Source organism: Eulemur rufifrons, chromosome 24 (assembly GCF_041146395.1).
Source record: "Eulemur rufifrons isolate Redbay chromosome 24, OSU_ERuf_1, whole genome shotgun sequence".
In the NCBI taxonomy this organism is placed as follows: domain Eukaryota; kingdom Metazoa; phylum Chordata; class Mammalia; order Primates; family Lemuridae; genus Eulemur; species Eulemur rufifrons.
Window position 1 is genome coordinate 22,820,566 of NC_091006.1, and position 19,761 is coordinate 22,840,326.

At 43.0% G+C, this 19,761-nt stretch overlaps 1 protein-coding gene across 3 annotated transcripts in view; it reads right to left on the reverse strand.

Moving 5' to 3' along the window:
- The window catches only part of SLC4A4 (solute carrier family 4 member 4), a 330,474-nt gene that overhangs the window by 272,057 nt on the left and 38,656 nt on the right, over positions 1-19,761 (reverse strand). For all 3 annotated transcript variants that reach the window (XM_069458317.1, XM_069458318.1, XM_069458316.1), the window contains exon 2: positions 9,922-9,995. In XM_069458317.1, the coding sequence (XP_069314418.1) occupies positions 9,922-9,994 (73 nt within the window). In that variant the 5' untranslated portion in view covers position 9,995. The remainder of the gene's footprint in view (positions 1-9,921; positions 9,996-19,761) is intronic.

A 19,761-nucleotide genomic window follows, 5' to 3' on the forward strand; every position in this document is an offset into this window, starting at 1 on the left:
ACACTGTTTTGGAATGAGCATGGCCCTGACAAAGTCAGGAAACCTGGGTTCTTGTCCTAGTTATTCCAACTGCTACTAGTGTTACCTTGAGCAAATCACAGTAACTTCTCCATAGCTCATCTATCTACCTGTCAGTTGAGAATGTTGAATTAAATTTTCTCTAAGATTCTTTCTCATTCTAAAAATTCTACAGTGTCAAAATTTAAACTGGGTAAGTGTGATGAAGCACACAGAGGGAAAAGCTAGAAGTTTTCTACCATCATTTCAAAGTTTCTTCCCAACTTGCCATGATGATAATTTCCCCCTGGGCACTCTTCTTTCTCCTCCAGTTTGACTCCCACCTAACCATGACACCCACATTGCTACAAAAGCTACCAACCACCTTCCTTCCCCCAAATCCAGCAGCTACTGTTCAGTCCTCATCGTACCTGACTTCCAGGTGGCATTCAGCTCTGTCAGTCACTAGCTCCTTGTTGAAAGCTCTCTGCTCTTGGCCTCGGAGGCTCTACCTGGTTCCTGGTTTCCCCCCTAGGACTGCATCTTCTCAATCTCCAAATGTTGGCTCCTGTAGAGCCCAGTCCAGTCTTCTTCTCACGCTAATCTCTCACCCAGGGTAATGTCATCCATTCCTATGGCTTTAAATGCTAGCTATATCCCTAGGACTCCCAGACAGCTGTCTCTATCCCTGTCCTTTCTTCTTAGCTCCAGCCTGGGTAGCCAACTACCCACGTCACAGTTCCACCTGGATACCTCACAGGTGCCTCTCATTCGATATATTGAAAACGCTGAAGCCCTATCATCACCCTCCACTCTTCCTCCAGTGTTCCCCATCTTACAAAACGGCTCATTATCTCCCAAACTTCATAGCAGAAATCCAGAAGCAGCCACCCCATCTATCTGTCCATCCATCTGTCAGTCCTGGCAATTCAGCCCATTTGCATCCATCTCTTTTGTCCCCACTCTAGTCCAAACCAAAATCATCTCTCAGTTAAATCTTGGCAACAGCCACTATGACCCCCCACTTTCACCTTTGCCCTCTTAGGATGCTCTCTCCATGCAGCAGCCAAAGAAATCTTTTTTACATTGCACATTTTGTCCTGTCACTTCCCTGCTTAAAACCCTTCTGCAATGGCTCCCCAGTGCATGCTCAGCAAAATCCTAAATCTTTAGCATAGCAGAAAGGGCCATGAATTACCTGGGTCCTATGTACCTCTGACCACTCTCTCCTATTCACATGCTCCAGCCACACTAGCCTCATTTCTGTTTCTTAAACGGGCCTACCTCTTTCTCACCTCTGGGCCTTCACACATGCCTGCCCCCTCCCTGATTCTTCGTCTAGCTAATTCCTGTTCATTCTTCAGGGCTCAATTTAATGTTACTCTAAGGGGAATATACACCCTGGTCTTCATGTAAACTCATGCACTATGTACATGATACAATCTCTAAATTATCATATCAACCAACCTTGTGTCCCTACATAATGACTGGTCCATTTGACTAAACATTAATCATGGCCCTAATTAGAATATGTTATCACATTCAATGATATTTGTGAGCCTGGGAAAGCAACTGTTCAAGCTGATACCTACAATTGTTCTTACCGTTTTGATATGTTTAAAGAAAAAAAAAAAAAGCATTGTCTATCAGTTACATTAAAGTTAATAGGAAGAGTTAATGTAGTTACTAATCAACTAATTTGTTGATTACCAGATATCAGTATTAGCTTTAGTCTGAAACTGTTTTGTAGATAAATTATATGCAAAGATTATGTCCAAGGGAAATATCTTAAATTTATAGGGTTCATCTCAGGAACTTTTTTTTTTTTTTTTTTTTTTTGAGAGGAACTCAATGTATCACCCAAGCTGGTCATGAACACCTGTGCTCAAGTGACCCTCCTGAATAGCTGGGATAATAAGTGAGAGCCACCATGCTCAGCCACCTGGGGATCTTAAATTTCTTTACTTATATTCCTAGTAAAACTAGGAGATTGGAAGTACCAATGCTATTTCTTTGTACAAAAAAAAATGAGCTTCAGAAATTAGGTAATTTATCAATGGCTTGTTGCAAATATCAAGGTATTTTTCAGGTATTATCCAAAAATCCTTAGAAAATCTCTAGCAGGTGGATAATGAGATAGATTATTAATGCACTTTGCATACAGGAACCATAACCACGAAAACATGATTTGCCTGGTGTCACTCAGAAAGGCAGTGGCAGGCCAGGAATAGAAATAGATCGTGAGACTCCTGGTTCACCACCGTGTCCTCTAAACCACAGTGCGGACCAAATAAAATCAAGTAGAAACTTGAACAATCAAATACTGATTTAATTTGCCAAACAGATGTATCCACTGGATTCAATTATGAGCTTTCATGCTACCCTGAAGACATTCTCTTTATTTTTCGGTAGGGATAGAATTTCCTGTTGAAAACTTCAGTAATCAACTGGGGGTTGGGTAGTGATTTAGCCAATCTATAAATATGTAATTCTAGCCCTTTAAAACTGACACATAGGCCAACGTTACTAAAATTCAAAATCCATTTTTATTTCCAGAAGTTTTAGTCTGGTAAAAGTTATTGAACATTCCATCATGAAAACAGTAATATCTCATAAGGTTTAAATAGAATCTGTTCCTTCAAAATCAAGAAAGCACAAAGAAAGGAGAACACACTGGATACAGCACTTAGGATGATATCTGCCTTCAAATTCTAACTCTACGGAAAGGTAAAAACAATTAACCAGATTTAAAAGCTTTTTCAGCTATTCAGAGAAAGTCACCTATACTGCTGATTCAACGGATGTCACTCACCACCCTCACTACCTTCACCTTTCATCCCACTTGGCAATCAGCAGCTTCAGGGATACAATGTTTGGAACCTTCCGTGAACCCCTGTCATGGCAGGCTCCCACTGCAGTCCTCTAAATGCTATCAGTCAAAAAAGTAAGAATAAAATAAAACAGAACAAAATAAAATCTCACCAGCAAGCTCACCACCACAACAAGAGGGCCTCAACTGATCTTTATTCTATTCTTAGTCATTCACCCTCATCAGACCCAATTCTCAATTCCCCCAATAATTCTGAATCTTGTGACAGTAAAAATGGGGAAATACTCAGCTCAGGTTAGAATACATAGTATTAATATTATTTCCATACTGCTACATAATCTCATTTACTTGACACCTAAATTACATAACAGCCAGTAGAGAGCAAAATTATTCTAGTTTACGCTGTCTGGAGGGGGGTGTGAAATGCATTTATATACACATGTTTATATACATATACTAGACTCTTGAATCCTCACTGGTGGAAAACACTACACACTTGAATCTGTTTTCCAGAAGAAACAACATTGTAGGCTTTATTAGACAATGGGCAAGCATTTGTATTTTGCCCAGTACACAACTGCAGTTAATATACCTCTTCTTGGAAAAGAAGACAATTTAACAAATTAGGAGCAATGTGTACCAGAGTCTTCTAACCATGAAAATTGGATCTCACACCCAGAGCTTAAAGGATCGAGATGAGTTCGAAGAGAAACAGACGACAGGCCTTGGGAAATGTCACTTGACCTTTCTGACTTGACTTTTCCAATAGAAGAAGCAGCAGATAAGCATGGTTAGGAAGGCAAGGGATAGATGTTGGGAGAAATGAATTAAGCAAATAACACTTAGGCCAATTAGAATTTTTAGAAAGCAGAATAATAATCAATAAAAATTATTGGTAAGCTGTACCGATCAGAAAGAAAAAAACACAGAGAGTGGTATAGTATAAAGCACTCCTATTCCTAAGGCCAGGAACAGCAGCGACATTGTCTTTGGTAATTATCAAAAGAGTTCTACGGTGAATGACATGTTCCATTATTCCCATTTTACAGAGAGAAAAACTCAAACTCCAAACCCCAAGGTGCTTCCTTCACGTACGCAACAATCTGGCGACAGAGCAAGTTTTGAACTTTTATTCTCAAGTGGACGCTTAGCCACTCTGCTTTCATACATGAATAAAACAAACAACAGAGACTCCCCAAAATAAATATCAAATAATATGTCTTGCAAATATGACCTCATAAAAAGCTTCTAAAAAGAGGCCCAATCTACAGACAAGATTGCTGCTGCAAGTGTATTGTTTCAGGATTTCTGGATCCTTGCAAAACACAACCCAAGCACCAAGTTTGTTAGGGATGATTGCCATAAAAGAATGTCGATACGCAGTGGTTCCTAGAGGGCTTCACTATACTACCAGGGAATTCTCTGCAATTGGAAAACTGGCAAGGGAGGTCTGATTCCAGTTTCAAAAACCCATGGAACTATCATCAGATTTCCCTGAAGCAAAGGAAATCTAGATATAAATATTTAACTTCTCTGATGCAGCTAGAAGTGTCAGGCAGCTACAGAGCTGCGTGTTGCAAGCTTTAGAACCTTTGGCGGGCATTCAGCTGAGGCCAGGAGGAGAAAGCAGCAGGGAATTGGGAAAGGTCTGTACAGGCTCAATCAGCTCCAGAAAACTAAGTTGCTAGTCCACTGTCAATCTTTAAACACCTCACTTTCCAGTGGGCGGGTACATTGTTTCTTTTGAGAAGGCTTTTCCTTCAGCAGTATTTGCCCAAGTGTTTCCTCTGAACACTCTGTTTCTGAGCAATCGGAATGAACAGAGGAGAAGAGGTCAGCAAAATGCAACCGGACACTTATATCCCAGGCTCAGAATAGCCCCAGCCCTGACTCAGCCCCTCCCTTCCCATCTGATAGGTTTTCATTCACTCCTTCTCGGCAATTACGTTTTTTACCATTGTAATTATTAACAAATGTCTACCAGGCCCCATTTTTCCTTTAGAACCCTACCTCCCCCTAAATACACATTAATAGAGTATCATAACATCCTCTAGCAAAAAATAGGTTTAAGTCATTATGATTTCATGTCTGTAAAATGTTGTAGTCTTGACCTCCAAAAAGACAAAAGCTACCATTTTTCATCATTTTAGTCTCTACCTTCAAAAGATAGTGTAGAAGAATGACAGAGGATAAGGCAGAAATGTTTTAGGGGCTTCCTTTTCTTATCAGTATAAATATATAAATCATATAAATAGGTCAATGATCTTTGCAAAATCAAATAGGAGTAAAACCAAGGATACAGTAACTAGAGCCTATATCTTCTCATTTGACTAAGAATACTAAAAGAACCAAATTTCTAACTAAAAATTTAAACTAAGATGTAAGAGGATTATATACAGTAATTCTACACATGCTTTAATTAGTTTATGTTATTCGTGTATATTCATTTATTCATTCTTTCTTTTAAGAAATCATTAGTGAATACCTACTCAGACCCTGTCCTAATTTTTTTACTTTAATTCCCCCCCAAAAATCTCCCTGTAAATTCCATGCATTTTCAACAGTACTCTCTCTCGATGTCCAGCAGTGGCCATGAGAATCTGTAGAATCATTCCTCCATTCAGACCGGTGGGAGCCTACTTCCTACTGGATTCAGTTTTGAATGGAAGAGGAAAGACACCACAATATATCATAATAGCTGTAGGAGAGCACCAATCAAGCTTCAGAAATGGAGACACGTTTCAGCCAAGATTGTCCCGCTGTACTTTGTGTTTCCTGAGTTGTTCACTGGACTTGATGTTAAGAAGAGGCCCCTCCTCATGAAGTCAGAGTGGCCAGGGCCTGCTGGGGAGTTACCGAGCCTTGCAGAGCCAAAGCCTTATCTCAAAGGATAAGGTGGAGTTTGCTCTTTTCCCCTATTGCGAAATGAGAATATTAAGTAATCTGTTTATATCACACAGATCCGAAATCCTAACTGATTTTTTTATTTTTTTAAGACTAAAACATCCATTGGATTTCCTTCTGTTTGTAAAAAGCAACCTGGGCCTCCTTCTTCCTATCTCAACCTGGGTTCACCCAACAAAATCTGGCAGCCCCCCCTCCCCCAGTCTATATCTGAAATGAAAACCAAGTGGTTTTTCCTCATGGTCAATATTTCCAGACCATCCTGGTAAGATTAATTTGTCATCGACAGACAGATTCTGTGGAAGTGCTGCCTGGCCAGGAGCTGAAGCCTTCTGATAAAGAAACAGATACAAATATCTGAAATACTGACATTTTTAAATATGTTTGTCCACAGGAACCATCCCCTGCCAAAAATGTTAACTTTCCAAAACTATACACTGTATAAGGTAACCAATGAAAAGCTTCTATTTATTTTAAAGATTAAAATTGGCATTTGGTTTCCTTTTGAAAGAGTATCTCTTTATGCGGATAGATAGGAACACTCATACACTGCTGGTGGGACTGCAAACTAGGGCAACCCCTGTGGAAAGCATTATGGAGATACCTTAAAGAGATACAAGTAGACCTACCATTCGATCCAGCAATCCCATTATTGGGCATCTACCCAAAAGAACAAAAGTCATTCTATAAAAAAGACATCTGCACCCGAATGTTTATAGCAGCACAATTCACAATCGCAAAGATGTGGAAACAACCCAAGTGCCCATCAATGAGTGGATTCATAAAATGTGTTATATGTATACCATGGAGTATTACTCAGCTATAAAAAATAATGGGGATATAGAATCTCTTATGTTCTTCTGGATAGAGTTGGAACCCATTCTACTAAGTGAAGTATCCCAAGAATGGAAAAATAAGCACCACATGTACTCACCATCAAATTGGTTTCACTGATCATCGCCTAAGAGCACATTTGGGAATAACACTAATCGGGTGTCGGGCAGATGTGGGGGATGGGAGGGGATGGGTGTATACCTACATAATGAGTGCGATGCGCACTGTCTGGGGAATGGACACGCTTGAAGCTCTGATTCGGGGTGGGGGGGGCAAGGGCAATATACATAACCTAAACTTTTGTACCCCCATAATATGCTGAAATAAAAAAAATACGAGGAAAATTATGTGACAATGAGGTTTAGGTCTTTAAATATATACCACATAGATAGATCCCTTATTTAAACAGAAGGTGACTCCTCTTCTGACTCATTCTATTCTTAGTGAGTTTTGCAGTTGATGGTTTTCTACTGAGTTTTTAGAATGTGGATTGATTAAGTGTCACGCCACCCACTGGGGGTAAAGTTGAACAATGAGGGTGTGGTTTGAAGTCTCCTCAGAACCACAGCGTGACAAGGAACTCTGAGAGGGCATCTTCCTGCCTTCAGGCCAAGTTGAATCCAATCACTGCAAATTAGGGAACCCTAAGAAGCATTTTAAAAGCATGAGCATTTCAAACTCCCGAAAGCTAGTCAACCTTAGTCACCTTAATAATTGCTTATCAGGAGCATACTTCATTTGTGTGGATTGCTGTAAAAAACAGTTTTATTTTGAGCTTACTTTTGCCAACTGTGCTGCAATATATCTCAATGTTTACCCTAGAAACAAGAGAAATAACTACTTGGATAACATATTTGGGTAAAAGGAAATGTAATTGATAATATAAATGTAAAATGTTCCAGCTCCTTGCCCTGTGAATTCCTGATCCTTAAAGCTGAAGCATTTGCTTCTGCCATAAACGTACCAGAACTTCAGGACAGAGATAATAGTTTGCTTTCCTTCAAAAATACACCTTTTCTACACAATTAAAAATAAGAGATAGGCTCATGTCCTTGAGAAAAACATTCCCACTCAAAATGAGAATCCTTTTTAGAGATCTTGACTGCCAAGTCATCTGTTTCTTCTTTTCAACCCCTGGGACCATGGATGTGCCGTCATACCCAAGTCCATTTCAACCTTTGTCATACTATCACCTAGAGAGACTATAAATTTTAAGTCCTCCCACCCCCACGGAGGAAGCCAGGTGAGAAAAGGGGAGGGTCAATTGGGAGGACACTGATTTAGAAATGAACAATTCCTAACTGTAGTTTCAAGACTTCTTCCATAGGAGAGCCTGCACCGTTGGAAGTTACCCACCAAATAATGACACCATAACCAACCATCCCACAGGGCCTCAGGATGCAGCAACAGGCAACTAAGTTACCTTGAAAGAAGTATTAGCAGCTCAGGCACCAATAACATGAAAGACAGTCATTAAAACAGAGGTCTTATAAGAATGGGAAAATATACAAAATCCACGTGGCAAGCTTCATCATCACAAAGCCAACACATTTCTCGAATTTTACAGATACAGATATTTCTACTACCTTTGGCTGTCTTTTTGTTTCTCCTTAAAGAAACCTGGCTCCAGATGTGTGTGCTATGCATTTATACTGTTGTCTTAATTTTGTGCTTGAAGTCAAGGGAAATATTTCAGGAAATACACTTCTTAGTCAAAGCCTTAAGAAACCACGTGTGATGTCCTATTGCAGTGGAGTGCTGTCACCCCTGCAGAGCTTACAAACTCAAGAAGCGATTTACATCTCTTGTGAACTAAGCTACAACCTCATTCTCAAAGTACATCTCCTTCCCAAGCTTTGTTCTACCTTAATTGTCCTACAACTACAGGATACCCACTCACATCTACATTATTTCTTACATCCTTATGCTATAACTTTAACACTTTTCTCTTCTCTTCCACACTGGGACAGAGTCACTACAGTGAGGATTTAACATCAAGGGTTCCAAGAGTCTTAAGACAAAAGTTTGACCATTTTTGCTTTCACCAACTTGACATTTTCCCACAGTCATGTTGTAAAAATGCAAGGAACCCGTAAAACAATATGAAAGAAAATAGTGTAGTTTCCATTTTCCTAAGAAACGTAGGCATCAAATTCTTATTAGTCAGTCTCAGGAGCATAAATGCGGGAAGGTGGGGGTGGGGTGGGGGTGGGGGCACCAACCCTCTAACACCACATGGGCAGAAGAAACTTACTAAAGAGATATGAGAAACAACATAATAGCCACACTATTCGAGCTGTTCCAGGTGGCGCAGGAGCATCACTTGCCCAAGACTTGGTGTTCAGTCTGCTTGAAGAATTACTCCAGAACACGCAATACCTACTCTCTTTTTCCCAACACCACCACCCTCCAGTCCGAGTTTTTGATTGGCACTAGATGCTTACAAATGGCACCAGTCCAACTAGAGTTCCCCAGAACACGTATGAATTGTCTCTCAGATGACTTTAAAGGATGGAATCGATCACGATTCACCTACAAGTTTCATTTGAGTACTGCCTATAACCCTGATTATTTTCTTAATCTCTTTATGAATATCAATAATAACATATATCTGTGATGCCTTCATATAATTATTTTAATAAATATTTATTAAGCCTTGCCCTCTCACTATCAAATAAATAGCATTATTCCCACATCACTGATAAGTCAAGAGACAAGAGAAGGGAATGCACGCTGAAAGTATCATAGCACCAGGTAAAATATAACTCTTCTTTGGTTTTTAGCAGGCACTAGGGAGCATTAGCAAAAGAAGTCCTGGAGGTTTTTACGTAAAAAAAGCTCTTGTCCATCTTTTCCTAAGTGAGACTCATCTGTAATGACCACTCTTAACATTCTCAGCTTGGGCCCATTTTCCCTGCAACAATGGAATCATTCTCCTTCTGCAACATCTGTTTCTCCACCATGCAAGCTGCAAGAAAGCATATCAGAAGGCGCTGCCAAATACATTTATACAAATCTAGCAGCTTCCTTGAAATAGTCATCGGAAGGTGGTTAGCACTATCTGGTAAAAGATTTATTTTTGATGGAGAGGCACGGCTAACATAGGCACCTGCTTTAAAATAAGACTCTTTTTTTTATAAACCAGGCAAGACCACACGAATTCGGATTCTGATGGTCCAACAAAGTTCTTAAAATTACTTTCTGTGTTGAAGCAAAATGTGGAGATTAATGAAAACTCCATAGAAAAGGTTTGGTGTTGAACTTTAAAAATGTAAGCTATGTGCAATGTATGAATGCTATTATCTACAGAGACATATGGATGTGAATAGACACTTTCCCAGACCCACAGAGCTCACCTTCTACTTCTTCTTCATCACACACATGCTTAAGGAAGGAAGCCCCTCTGTCCAGGACAGCTTCATCCTCCATCCTATAGTAATAAAAAAGAAAAAAAGAATGCTCAGACTTCTCCCGGAGTGAGCCACTGGTAGCAGCCCAGCTTCTGGGCAGGTTAACCTGCAAGCTGTTGTTCATGTTAACAAGGCAGAGTCACTCGTCCTGTGGTGTCTGCTACTCCTTCACGCAGCTCCTCTCCTCTGGTGCTGGAGAATATGCCGGTCCCACATAGCTTCAGTTCTACCCTTGAGAGGGCACCCACATAGACAGGGAAGAGAAAGCAATCCCAATCCTGTAGGATGAATGTTGGGGGGCTCTCCCCTTTGGGGTTTTAAAAACAAAACACGATGGAAGCAAAAAAAAAAAAAAAAATACCAAGAGAGGAAGTTTGGTGTGTCTGGAGTGCTCGTGATGATCGTTTGTGGAAATCCAGCTTCAGTGCTTAGCTCTTTAAACACCCACTGCATGAATGTATACCCTCACACACACGCATGCACACCCGCCCACACGCACAGAGCGACAGGGAGTTAGGCTAGTGCACAGTGGGAGCCTAGCTTCCAGCCAGCCTCTTAATACCAGCACAGCCCAGTATTCTCTGTCGAGTGGCAAGCTTTGAGTCACATGTTGGCCTTACGGAAATCTGACATCTGAGGATTATTCAGCAACCCGGCTTCGGCAAGAGGCACATTACACGCCCCCCATTCATTCATCTTCCACATTCTTCTCACAGGTCTTACTCTATGTATATCTGCCCTGTTAACTCTTCCCTGAAGGGCGCGAAGTTCTTCATTTTGTAACCACATTGTGCTGCCCTCCTGTCTCCTTACATAATAGGATCTACTCTGCAATTTCATATGCTAAATAAGTCCCCAGAATTCATGCAAGGAAAAGACAGCGTTTTTACGGCTTCCCAGTGCCAAACATGTTTCTGGTTTATAGAATGAGTTAAGGTTTATTTCCATACTCTGCAGCTCCTTTTCATTGCATTAACTTTGATATACAGAATTCCATGAACTCTATTTATAGCCAAAGCAGAAAGAAATCCTGAATTGCTCAAATGCTGCTTGTGTAGTACTAGAAACAAAGAACTTTGGGGACAGCTGCTCTATGTCATACCGTACATGAGCCCTGCCAGAGAACCAAATGTTCACTCTGTATTTTATTCATCCAATTATATGCTCAGGCACTGAATAGTGTATGTCTGTTTTCCATATTGTCTGTATAACTTATCCTTATGCTCCAGATATTTGTTATAATCTCTGTGGATGGGCGCTGAAGTCATATTTTTATCCTTACTATTTTAGGAGCATATTCATCTCACAAAGTCACCATCTTAGCATAAAAAGTGAGAAATTTGGTGTCAGGTAGCCCTGGGTTTGAAAAAATCTAGTTCTACTTACTCAGTAGTTATCCCACCTAAAGCAAAATATTTAGCTTTTTTAAGCCTCAGTTTTTCCATCTATAAAATAGGGGTCATAATGGCAACCTAGCATTGATTCAACACAATAATATCAACCTTGTATTGATTGCTTCGAGATTCAAATTAGGTAACATGCCTAGAAGCACCCGGTGCAGGACCTAGCACACACTACATGTTTAATTAATGTAAGTTTCCTTCCTTTCTGCTTCTCTTCTTTCTTTTTTACCCTGACCAATCACTGGTGGACAATGCCCTTAGGAAAGTCATTACCTTTGGGCACTTCCAGATTTCTTCTTTCAGGGGTAAGGGCCCTGTAGGTAATAGCTCATCCTGATATATACCTTCTTCCTTCTCTATACTCAAACTAAAAATAGAAGACTAAATACAAACAGGTTGTGGGTCAGCCATGAGGATTAGAGTGGAAAAGACAATGCCTTGAAGGCTTGAGAAGTCAGGTCATTTACCAACCTCCTAAGCCTCGGGTTCCCATGAAGATGAACTGATACAGCATAATCACTGATTCAGCAAATATTTATTCAGTGCCCGCTACATTCCCAGGACTTTTTAGAGGGTGGGGAATACATCTGTGAATAAGACAGACAAAGTTCCCAAGAAACTAATCATGAATAGATGACCAAGGTCATCTCAGATAGTAGTAAGTGCTTTGCCAAAAACAAAAGGAGGCAGGGGGCTACTCAGCATAGCGTGGTTCAGGTGAGGCTTCTGGGAAGGTGACATTTGAGCAGGGACGAGAATGACAGGAAGGAACCAGCAGGGGGAAGACCTGCAGGCAGAGATTCCAAGCAAAGGGAATAGCAAGTGCAAAGGCCCTACGGTGGGAACAAGTTTGGCATGTTCCGGGGACAGAAATGAGGCCAGTGGTGGCTGAACAGACAGACAGAAGGTCACCCGTAGGAGAGGGTACTGGAGGGAACTGGGACAGGAGACCATGGTAAGAAGTCAGAATTTTAGATGTTACAGGAGCCACTAAGAGTTTTAAGATGGAGAGTGACTTGAGCTGTTACTTTTTAAAGGGTCACCCTGGCTGCTATGTGAAAAAATGGACAGTCAGGGGACAGGGGAAGCCAGGAATGTACTCCCCTCCCTCTGTCAAAGGAGCCCAGGGAAGGCTGTGGCAGACACAGGCTGCCGAGAAGGAATCCAGAGTCCTGTTTGGCCACTTCAAGGATGAGATGTTTACTGTATGTGAAAAAGGTACAAAAGTAGATGTCTGAGTCTGGAGCTCAGGAGCTCGGGGCTGGAGAAAAAAATTGGGGGTCAATGAACAAAGCAATTGCTGGTATTACTGGATGAGATCATTCAGGAGGAGAATGCAGAAATCAAGGGGTAGAGCTAAGTGCCGAAGCACACCAACATTTATAACCAGAGCGGAGGAACAAAAACAGTCAATGAGGTAAGAGGAAAACCAGGCAAGAGTGATGCCAAGGAAGTCACAAAAAGAGGAGAGTACTGCTACTGAGAGGCCAAGAAAGATGGAGGCAGAGAAGCACAATTGGATTTGGCAGCATGGAGGTCATTGGTGATGGTGACCAAAGCACTGGAAACATACCACACAACAGGAGACACAGGGAAGGCATTCAACAGTCCCCTTTTCTCTTTGCTGCCCTCCTCCATTCATTCATTCAGTAAATATTTACTGAGCACCTACTACGTGCCAGGCAACTCCAAGGCACTGCAGATACAGTGATGAGTGAGATGGACAAGGGCTCTAGTACAATCACATCTGCCTTCTCAAAGCCTCCCCCAGCAGTCAAGGTGAGTCAGTCCAGAAGGCAAGAACCCATCCGCTATACATCTGTAGACACAGACAAGGATGACAGTTTAATGGGGAAATTTTCTTAAAAGACCTCAGAAGCACAACAAAATCCTGGAGCACAGTACGACAGCACCTACATGAATAACACTATCTCCCCTTTGGAAAACAAAGAGGAGTTCAACTCACACTTCTCAGAACTAACCCTTTCCAGCCTATCAGCCTCCAAAACCCAACACAATTCTATGTAGAACATCCTTTCTGCACCTCACCATTAATCAAGTTGGTCCGAAAGCCTTTCATTGTTTTTTTTTTTTCACATTTCCTAAATAAAATGTTTAGCCTTTGTGCCTAACCATTCCCAAAATTTCATGCAACCCCCAAAGGGGAGGTAAAAGAAGGAAAACAGCAGCAACTGCAGGGGTTGGTAGAAAAGTTAAGAAAAGCCCTCTTCTTAGGCTGAGAAAACCACCCAGCCTAACTGAAGTCCCGTCACCCACACCGTGTCCCATCCGAGTTAGAGGGAGAACAGTGACTGGAACGTTCCTGGGCTCTTTGGTGCATATTCCACATTCCCTTCCAGACTATACATAGCAAGTAATTAGAAACTTAGTTCTTTCTGACAGACAGCGCAGAGCATCTTACAGCAGCCTCTTCACCATAGGAAGCAAAAAGGGGTGAGTGAGGCAAACTAAAAATATATAAAACCTGCACACTCACAGCAGCCGTCTCCCAGAGCAGCCCCCACTCGCCCTGGAGAGCAAGTCCAGCCTGGCACACTCGGGCTTCTGCACAAACTACAGGGATTTTGTGGCTTTTTTCCATCTTTTCCACCACAAATGTCAATTATATGGGTTTGTGTCTCCCCACCCCAAACCCGCTCAGCAGTTGCTTGCTATTATTAGTAAGACAGAGATAGCTGTTTAAATGATCATCTGAGCCAACTAGCTCCCCCCCTCTATCGACAGGAAGAAGTTAACTCATCCAGTCCCTAATCAGGACCCCAAATCCATCTGTAAAATGTTCCTTTCACACACCCTGCGTTTCTGAAAACAAAGGAGAGAAGGAGCATGATCCCAAACACCTCCCCGGGCTGCTCACATCACCAGCATGAGGCAAAGTTCAGAATAGATTTGGAAGCTTCTCACCAGCATCACGGGGATAAGGGTCACATAGCCAGTATAAAATCCACTCGGGGCCCAAACCGCCTTCCTTCAGCAGGGCCTCTGACAGTAAAAGTTATACCCCTTCTACAGAAGTCCACACCCAAAGCGAGGTTTTTCTCATTCTTCATTATTCTGGGATACCAAAATGATTTAACTGTAACACATGTCAAATCTGCTGCCAAACGGACTGGCTTCCACCAGCCGGTCCTAATCACTGAGCGGGCTTGTAAGGATGACTTAAGCCTGGCACGAGAAACATGTGTGCAAAACTGTCAGCCATTGGGTCTGGAGCACCCATCTACATTCCACCCTGCTGAGTTCCCACCCCCCCAGGGCCTGCGCCAACTGCCAACGTGCTCACCAGCTAGTCCACGCGGCACAAGCAGCTGCCACTCAGCCAGTCAGCAAGTGGCCGGCCGCCAGCACGCAAGTTTCGGAATGCAAGCCTGCCCCGTCACCGTGCCGCTAAAGGTCGAAGGTCTCCGGGTGTGCTAGCCTTTAGATTCGCCTCACTTGCCCTCCCACCTCCCTCCTCCCATTCCTCCCCTGCTATGCCTCCCACGGTAGCATTTCACTTGTCTCTATGGCAACAGCATCTGGTTTCAGGGCTAGAACTTTATACAGCTTAATTCTCCCAGCCCAGGGCTTTTGCCAAAGGATGCACCAGCAAAAAAACCTGCTGCTGATGGTGGAGCCACCTGTTTCCCTGCCACCCTGGGGCTGCAGGCACATTGGGAGCTGTCGGGTCAGAGCAACCGCAGCACCGAGTTCCAGGGGAAGCAGAACAGAGCCTCCAGCCTTGGCACGCTGGCTGGCGTGTGGAGGATCCACTCCGGGCTTTGTAACCCCAATCCCAGAGCCAGCCCCCTCCTTCCACAGCCTGCTCTCCACCGAACTGTGCCACATATGGATCAAATCCATAGCAGGTTTTCTGACCACTTCCCAAAAGGCACCAGTGCTGGCACCTAGGCAGCAGCCGGGTACCAGCTTGTAATATTTCCATATCGGAATTTGTCATCACTAGTTCTTTGCATGCATATAGTTTAAAGTTTATTAGTTAATCTTGTATTTAAACTCATCCCACTTTATCCTCACTGGCTTGGTCTGTTTCTGATATCTGTGGACCCCGTAATCACTCACTCTATAATAGCTTTCCTGTGCACAGCAAACGAACAGCTCTTTACACACACGCACACTGAAGTGAAGCACGCAGAGGAGTGAGCAAATACTAGCAAGCGAATAGTTTTATTATTAGCCATTGCTGTCATGAAAACTATATTTATAGTGTACACAATGGCCTTTCCTTGAGAACGAAGAGGTGTTAATCTGAAGTCTCAGAGCACAAAAGCAGGCTGTCCCTGCTGTTTGGCTGGTCTGGGATCCGACGGGAGGCAAAAATCAGCATTTCGCAGGTCTTTTTAGGAGCTTTGCAGGATGCAGCAATCACCACTGACATCTGAAATTGCACACACACGTTTCTGAGTTCTATTTCCTATTCAAATCATTTCGAAGAGGCGGGGGACCGTTTTCATTTTAAACCATTTGCAAACGTGCTGTTTCCTTTCTAACTTCTCAACCTCACAGCATTTTCCTGATGCTTTTGTTGTTGTGTAAAATTTGCTGTCCACATTCGCAGAACAAGACACAAATCTCCAAGCCACAGGCGACAGGAGAGCAATCTCAGCGGCTGCAAAGTACACTGCCATCTTTTGGCAACATGTGTTCACTACAGGGAACCGAAGGGCGAGCAAAAGCTGCAACCGTTCCCTTCAAAACTTCACAGGGGCCCCACGAGGGCCTTTTATTCCCACAGGAAGTAAAGGAGAACGCAGTTGTTGACCAAACTGTGCAGACTGCTGGAGCTCTGGACACACATGCTGCGGAAAAGACATCGGTGCAGCAAAATTGACAAATATGACTGACGGCAGAGAGGACTCAAGGGAGATCAGCTGGCAACAAAGCGAAGCAAATCTCCTTCGCAGAGTTCAGGAGCACCCTAATCAGCCTGGAAATTTACACAGGCCCAGGGCCAGGGGAACTGGGTGACAGCCCCACACGGAATCAGACTGTGAACTGGACAAAAGGTGAAAATGCAACCCAGAGCAGGATCACGCCAAACATAATTCTGGATTTATGAACTGTATTAAAAGTTCATTTGTACTCCTGGGCACTTATCCCAGAGAAATGAAAAACTTAAGTTCACACAAAAACCTGTACACAAAATATTCACAGCAGCTTTATTTATAATAAACACTAGAATTAGTCCACATGTCTTTCAACAGGTGAATGGTGAAACCATGGTACATCTCTACCATGGTATATACTGCTTAGAAATAAAAATGAACAAATTACTGAATCAATAAATTGACTCTCCAGGGGATTCTGCTGAATGAAAGAAGCTAATCGCAAAATGTTACATACGACACGATTCCGCTTATGCGACATTTTCAAAATGACCAAATTGCAGACATGAAGGACAGATCAGTGGTTGCCAGGGGTGAAAGATGGGGGCATCTACGGTTATGAAAGGGCAACTCCAGGGATCCCCAAGGTGTTGGCTCTGTTCAGTGTCTTATCCGGGGTTACCGGGATCTACACAGGTGATAAAATTGTATAGAACTTAATACAGAGAGGGAGAGGGAGACAGGAGCACAAGTAAAACTGAACAAATCAAGTCAAGCTCAGTGAATTGTATCAGAGCCAATATCCTGGGTAGGATATTGCACTATAGTTTTGCAAAATGTTAACATCGGGGAAAACAGGCTGAGTGGGCTTTTTTTCACAAGTAATTTTTCTGTATTATTTCTCAAATATGCATTCGAATCTCTAATTACCTCGATGAAAATTTCAATTTAAAAAAATCCTCATTGGTAAGTCTGTTTTTAAAGTTCTCCTGGAAACATTCTTCTACATGGTGGCTGGGCACACCAGCGGGTCCCTCAACACACGCGCGGCGTCAGCCAAAACCGAGTGCAAATCCCAGACGTGCAGTGTAGTAACTGTGTAACCTCCGGAAAGTTAATTAACCTCTCACTTCAGTGTCTTTTAAAAGGAGCCTAAACCACTTCAGGAGTTGGTTTAGGGAATTAAATAAGTTCCTGGGGTAAACAAATCCAATTAAATGTTAGTTAAATCTGAATCTAAAATTCACAGGGCCCAGAGAACACAGTAGAGTATGAATAAGTCCTACAGACCCGAAGGCCCATAATTCTGTCTCATGAGCAAAATGCATGGGATTTTTAACTGGGGAGACCAGAGAGGAACTGCCCCTCAAGCCCACAGGATCAAACTCTTTCCCCCTTCCATCTTCTCCACGTTGGGGCAATGTCTCCTAAACTCTGTCCTCAGGTTGCTGACTGACCTCGGAGAGGCCGGAGCAGGCTCAGCCACAAAGGACAAGGAAAGAACTGGAAGGAGGATGGAGACAGGGGCTCAGGGGAGGCGCCAGATGAAGGAGGAAAGTGCCAGGGAGGACCGCTTGCATGACCCCAACCCAGCCTACACCCCCGGTCACACACACTTTATGTTCGCTGGGCCTCCCAATGTGCTTCTGCAACGACCACGTGTTGCTTCAGACCGGAGCGCCCCTGTGGCACGGAGCAGTCTCGTCCTCAGGCCAGAAACCAAGCACTTTGCCCTTTGAACGCTTTCTCAGAGTTTATACTGTTAGGGACCAAAAAAGGAGGCTCCCTTCTAAACTCTTCATTTTCAATAGCCACTCTTCAAGGGCTCCTGTGTGACAATTAGGAAGGTCCTCAGACAGGGATGAGGTAAGATGAAACGGCTGGGGCACGACGGAAGCCAGGGAGGGGTACGGCAGTGGGTATGGCCACCCGGTGTCCCCTCTCCCTCTGCACCACCAGCTCTTCAGCCAAGAGCCGGACCTGAGCCAGCAGCAGAGTAAAGAAAGGAGAACAAAGAGAGGACGGGAAGACACCCCACAGGACAATGATGGGGAAAGGGAATAGCTACCGCTGAAAACCCACCCTGCAAGGCAGCTGTCACTCCAGGGACGCTCCAGCGAGCTCGGGCTTGCAGTGAGTGTGGGGTGGCTGGATTCCCACCTGCCCTCTCACCAGCTGTTTCTAACCTGTCTCCCCGGCTCTGAACTCCCTCCCAATCCATCCATTTATAAAGCACACTTCTGCACCAGTCTCCTTTCGAGCATCAGTCAGGGGTTCTTCACTACATATAAGATGAAATCCAAACCGCTCAACCTGGAACGGCAGGCTCTCCACACTTGGCCCTACCGTCCCCCACGCCACGCCATTTCCTGAGCGGTCCACGGTGCCTTTGTGTACGTGTCGTTTCCTCCAATGAATATGTCATCTTAGTTAATTAACCCATTCTTCAAGACCCAGTTCAAAGCTCTCCAGAACAGTGTCTACGTTCTCAGATGTACCTTTCCCCAAGCAGAGCTATGCTCCTGCCTCTGTTCTCCTCGGGTTCCCTGAAAATGCCTGCTTCTCATACAGCATGGTACAGTGCGTTGTAGCTGCAATTTAACATCACTCAGCTGTACTTGGACATGTTGTGGCAGTTGTCCCCACCACATTATGAGCTCTTTGAGGGCAGATATGATCTTCCTATAGTTGTTCTACCTCCAGTGACAAGCACAATCACTGCACATAGTAAGGGCTCATTAAATGTTGATGAATGAATGACTCAACCAGTGAGGAATGGGTACAGTGAGGGCACATGCGTGTTTGGTATTAAGTGCATCTCTAAGTTTAAAGGCCCTGAATGTAAATTTCAAACAACATGGACCCCATACACAAGCAAACTTCCAATTACTTGGTCTGGTATTCAAATGAAAAAAAGAAAAAGTGATTTGTTTCAAAGCAAGAGAAGGGAAATGGCTACGTTGTACTCCCTGAGAAATGTTGTTTGTGAGTGAATTAAGGAATTTTGAAAGGATATTTTTAACTACATAATTTTTTCCATATAGGCTTATGATAGAACTTAACCCTTCACATAGACTATAACTGCCCTGTTAGTATGTAGTGTCAGAATTAATTTTCCCCTTGTCTGCTTAAACAAAAAAATTAAGAGGTACCTGGACCTGCCACATATCAGGTTTTAAATAAATATTTGTTCAATAAATACATGAATGAACGAACTTAAAAATAAATTGCAACCTAAACTGCTTTAAAGACCCAAAAGCAAAGCCAGGTGCAGTGGTACATGCCTGTAGTCCCAGCTACTCGGGGGGCTGAGACAGGGAGTTTACTTGAGCCCAGGAGTTTGAGGCTGCTGTGCACTATGATTATGTCTGTGAATAGCGGCTACACTCCAGCCTGGGCAACATAGCAAGACCCCATCCCTAAAAATAAATAAATACCCAGAAACTGCATAAGAAGTTATAAGAAAGCTCGATTTTGTTTCTGAGACCTGCAATTGGCAAATAAAACTCTGTAATGTGTTTAGGTAAACCTATAAA